At 37.2% G+C, this 3,952-nt stretch overlaps 1 protein-coding gene across 1 annotated transcript; it reads left to right on the top strand.

Moving 5' to 3' along the window:
• Positions 1-1,011: 1,011 nt before the first annotated feature.
• LOC107584060 (bifunctional glutamate/proline--tRNA ligase-like) lies at positions 1,012-2,834 on the top strand. The gene is made up of 4 exons (XM_016270467.1): positions 1,012-1,120; positions 1,211-1,328; positions 1,419-1,808; positions 2,595-2,834. The coding sequence occupies exons 1-4, from the start codon at positions 1,020-1,022 to the stop codon at positions 2,814-2,816; spliced, it is 831 nt and encodes a 276-aa protein (XP_016125953.1). The 5' UTR covers positions 1,012-1,019; the 3' UTR covers positions 2,817-2,834.
• Positions 2,835-3,952: the final 1,118 nt, after the last annotated feature.

Raw genomic sequence — 3,952 nt, 5'->3', positions numbered from 1 at the left:
AGTTATTTTTGCGCTTGCCCTTATTGAACATGCATTTGTAGGAGTTTCCCTTTCAGATGCAAAATTTATGGGAGGAGAGAATTCAAATGAATCACGCAATACGTTTTACTAACATTTGTGCTCGTCAAATTATTGGCATTTGCACCATTATTTAACACCCAAAAAAAGCATGTCTTAAACTATTTTGCACTTGAAATGGCTGTAATTATTGTTGATAGGAGGAGGCACCGCAGAGAACAGAGAGTGCGTGGTAGAAGGTAGAGGACTTTTTCCACACGTATTAATTTATTTTGAATGCCAGAACAACATATTTTCCGAACATATCGTTTGCCAAGACATGTTATTTTTAATTTGCTTCAGGAAATAAAAGACGACTTTGAACCCTCAACTAGGAGTCACACAATACCAGGTCTATTAGAACTTCTAGCAAACGTTCTTTTCAACGTACTGTGGCTTCTATATTTCTTAATTCTTTATTTGAATAAAGACTACGCTAATTTGCGCTGCGCTTGTTATATTTTGCGTTGGTCGATATTGTTTTGGAATTGCGCTAATTTGCCCCGTTTAGTAAAACTGGCCCTTGATTTGCATAACATTTATGAATGGTACTACATTACTACATTACACGCAAAAATGCAAAAAACATTCAGAAGTATCTTATGCTCACCAAGGCTACATTTATTTGGTCAAATACAGTAAAAACAATCATGTAATATGTAATTCCTGTGATGCAAAGCTGAATTTTCAGAAGCCATTAAGCTAGTCTTCAGTGTCAAATGATCCTTCAGAAATCATTCTAATGTAATGATTTGGTGCTCAAGAAAATGTATTATCATCAATGTTAAAAACAGTTGTGACACTTGATATTTTTGTGGGAACCATAATACATTTTTAGAATCTTTCGAGTAGAAGGTTTAAAAGAACAGCATTTATTTGAAATATAAATAAAGCTTTTGTATATATTGTTTTAATGTTGATATGTATTAAAATGAATGATTTGTTTCCAGATAGAGGAGAAGATGCTAGGAGACCCTTGCCTGAAGGACTTGAAGAAAGGTGACATCATACAGCTGCAGAGACGAGGTTTCTATATCTGTGATCAGCCTTATGAGCCAATCAGGTTACACCTCTAATCCGTTCAACACAGAGTCTTATGAATAATACATTTTCTGTTTTTATGCTCTGTTTGTAATTTGACCTCTTTGTTCAGCCCCCACAGCTGCAAGGAGAGTCCCTGTGTCTTGCTGTACATCCCAGATGGACACACAAAAGAGATGCCCACTGCTGGCTCCAAGGACAAGAGCAAGAGCCAGACAGCTGCTAAACCTGTGAGCACTAAACTGGAACATCTATTCGTTCTCTTAATTAGTTTGTTTTCAAATGTTGAAGAAAATGATCGCTCTATTCATATTATTCAGGTGAAGGCAGAGTCTGTTCCTCTGAGCAAAGCCAAACAGGCTCCTGTCTCCAGCCCAGCGCCGGCCGCACCAGGAGACTCTTCTGCCCTATTCTCCAGCATTGCGGCTCAGGGAGACCTGGTCAGACAGCTCAAGACAGACAAGGCCCCTAAAGAACAAGTTGACGCTGCTGTAAAGCAGCTCTTGGCCTTGAAATCTGAGTTTAAACAACTGACTGGACAGGAGTACAAACCTGGCATGGCTCCACCCACATCTGCTCCAGCACCGAAGAGCTCCACCCCCACCGCTGCAGCAGAAAGTCCGAGCCCTGCCTCCACCGGTTGTCCATACACTCGTGTTGCTGAGCAGGGCGAGGTGGTTAGTAAACTGAAGGCTGAAAAAGCACCCAAGGTCTGTTTCAGTCACTATTGCATAACCTAGCAAGCTGCCTACCTAAACAGCATTTTCTAGTCACACTTCTGCATTCTAAGCATTTTCACTTGCTTATAAGGGTCTGCTTCATTGGGATCCTGTCTTAAGGTGTGGACACATTCTCAAAATTATGCAGGAAAAAAAAAAAAAGAGTCTATTGTTAAATGAATAGTTCACCCAAAAATGAAAATTCTTTCATCATGAATGAGTTTCTTTCTTTTGTTGAACATAATTTTTTTTGAAGAATGTTGGTAACCAAACAGTTGTTGGCCCTCATTGACTTCCATAGTATGGAGAAAAAAAAATACTATGGAAGTCAGTGGAATTATTTGGTTACCAACAGTTTTCAAAATATTTTATTTTGTGTTCAACAGAAGAAAGAAATTCATACAGGTCTGGAACAACAGAATTTAATTTTGGTGGAACTATCCCTTTAATAGTATAGCATCTTCTATGTAGTGTCACACAGAAGTAACTTTCAAACCAAGCTGCTTTTTCTTGATCAGACATTTGCTTGGCAAACTTGAACACAAGTGAAATCTGTGTGGGGAATTTTTTCTCCTCACACAAAACTTTTGATCATACAGTTTTCTATTGAAATGCCACAAACTTCTGCAGAACAGCGGTAAATGTGGCCGCACCTTTAGAAGGTGTAAGTAGTATACAGCAGGACATCAGACATTATGTCTGTTAGTAGTTTAGAACTGTCTATAACTGTGATAAATATTGAAGTAATTGTTGACCATTGTCTAACTTATTTTACAGGAGCAAGTAGATGCTGCAGTGAAACAGCTCTTGGCTCTTAAAGCTGAGTTTAAACAGCTCACTAGTCAAGAATACAAACCAGGCATGGCTCCTCCCACAGCATCTCCCCCGCAGCCCGCGCCTTTACCTGACTCCTCCACTGCTGCCACATATGGGCGTGTGTCCGAACAGGGGGAGGTGGTCAAAAAGCTGAAAGCAGAAAAAGCACCAAAAGTGAGATAATAGTTACATCTATTTTCTATAGATTGGAGTATTTAATGTTTTCTTCAGGATACATTTTCCCCCCTAAGATTTTTATTTATTTTATTCAGTTTCTGTATCTTTTAAATATTATATTTAAATATACATAAATAAATGGCATATATATATATATATATAAAATTACTATTATTTTGTATTATATAATGCGTAATGTATTTTAAACAAATTATTATTATTATCATTACTACTACTACTACTATTATATTAATTGTTCAAACAGCAAAACGAAGTGTTCAAAATGAGTTAAAATCATACCTTCGCAAGCATTTAGGTAGCAGTCTGAATGCAAAAATGGCTCTCTTTCAGTGCACTTGTTCTTAAAAAAAAAAAAAAAAAAAAAAAACTTTTTTATATATATATATATACAAATGTGTCTAAAACTTTTTTCCTCCTTTTAGGAAATACACGACTTCCTGTTTTCATTGAAAGAGACCCCTGAGAAATTCCAAATAGTAACGAATTTCCCACGCCGGGTCCTGCCTTCAGGTTTTACTAAAGACGCGCAGAGACGAATTAGCGCTGAAGTGGACAGTTATTTTTGCGCTTGCCCTTATTGAACATGCATTTGTAGGAGTTTCCCTTTCAGATGCAAAATTTATGGGAGGAGAGAATTCAAATGAATCACGCAATACGTTTTACTAACATTTGTGCTCGTCAAATTATTGGCATTTGCACCATTATTTAACACCCAAAAAAAGCATGTCTTAAACTATTTTGCACTTGAAATGGCTGTAATTATTGTTGATAGGAGGAGGCACCGCAGAGAACAGAGAGTGCGTGGTAGAAGGTAGAGGACTTTTTCCACACGTATTAATTTATTTTGAATGCCAGAACAACATATTTTCCGAACATATCGTTTGCCAAGACATGTTATTTTTAATTTGCTTCAGGAAATAAAAGACGACTTTGAACCCTCAACTAGGAGTCACACAATACCAGGTCTATTAGAACTTCTAGCAAACGTTCTTTTCAACGTACTGTGGCTTCTATATTTCTTAATTCTTTATTTGAATAAAGACTACGCTAATTTGCGCTGCGCTTGTTATATTTTGCGTTGGTCGATATGTAAATGAGATGTTGCATCTGTGTTCTTTCAT

The sequence above is a fragment of the Sinocyclocheilus grahami genome, unplaced genomic scaffold (assembly GCF_001515645.1).
Source record: "Sinocyclocheilus grahami isolate Dianchi unplaced genomic scaffold, SAMN03320097.WGS_v1.1 scaffold56.1, whole genome shotgun sequence".
Classification (NCBI taxonomy): Eukaryota; Metazoa; Chordata; class Actinopteri; order Cypriniformes; family Cyprinidae; genus Sinocyclocheilus; species Sinocyclocheilus grahami.
Note: the sequence above shows the minus strand (reverse complement) of the source record. Positions and strands in the feature narration are given on the sequence as shown.

Coding starts and splice junctions, on each gene's coding strand:
- LOC107584060 (XM_016270467.1), top strand. CDS start 1,020: ATGCTAGGAGACCCTTGCCTGAAGGACTTGAAGAAAGGTGACATCATA. Junction 1,121..1,210: donor CAGCCTTATGAGCCAATCAG/GTTACACCTCTA, acceptor CTCTTTGTTCAG/CCCCCACAGCTGCAAGGAGA. Junction 1,329..1,418: donor GCCAGACAGCTGCTAAACCT/GTGAGCACTAAA, acceptor CATATTATTCAG/GTGAAGGCAGAGTCTGTTCC.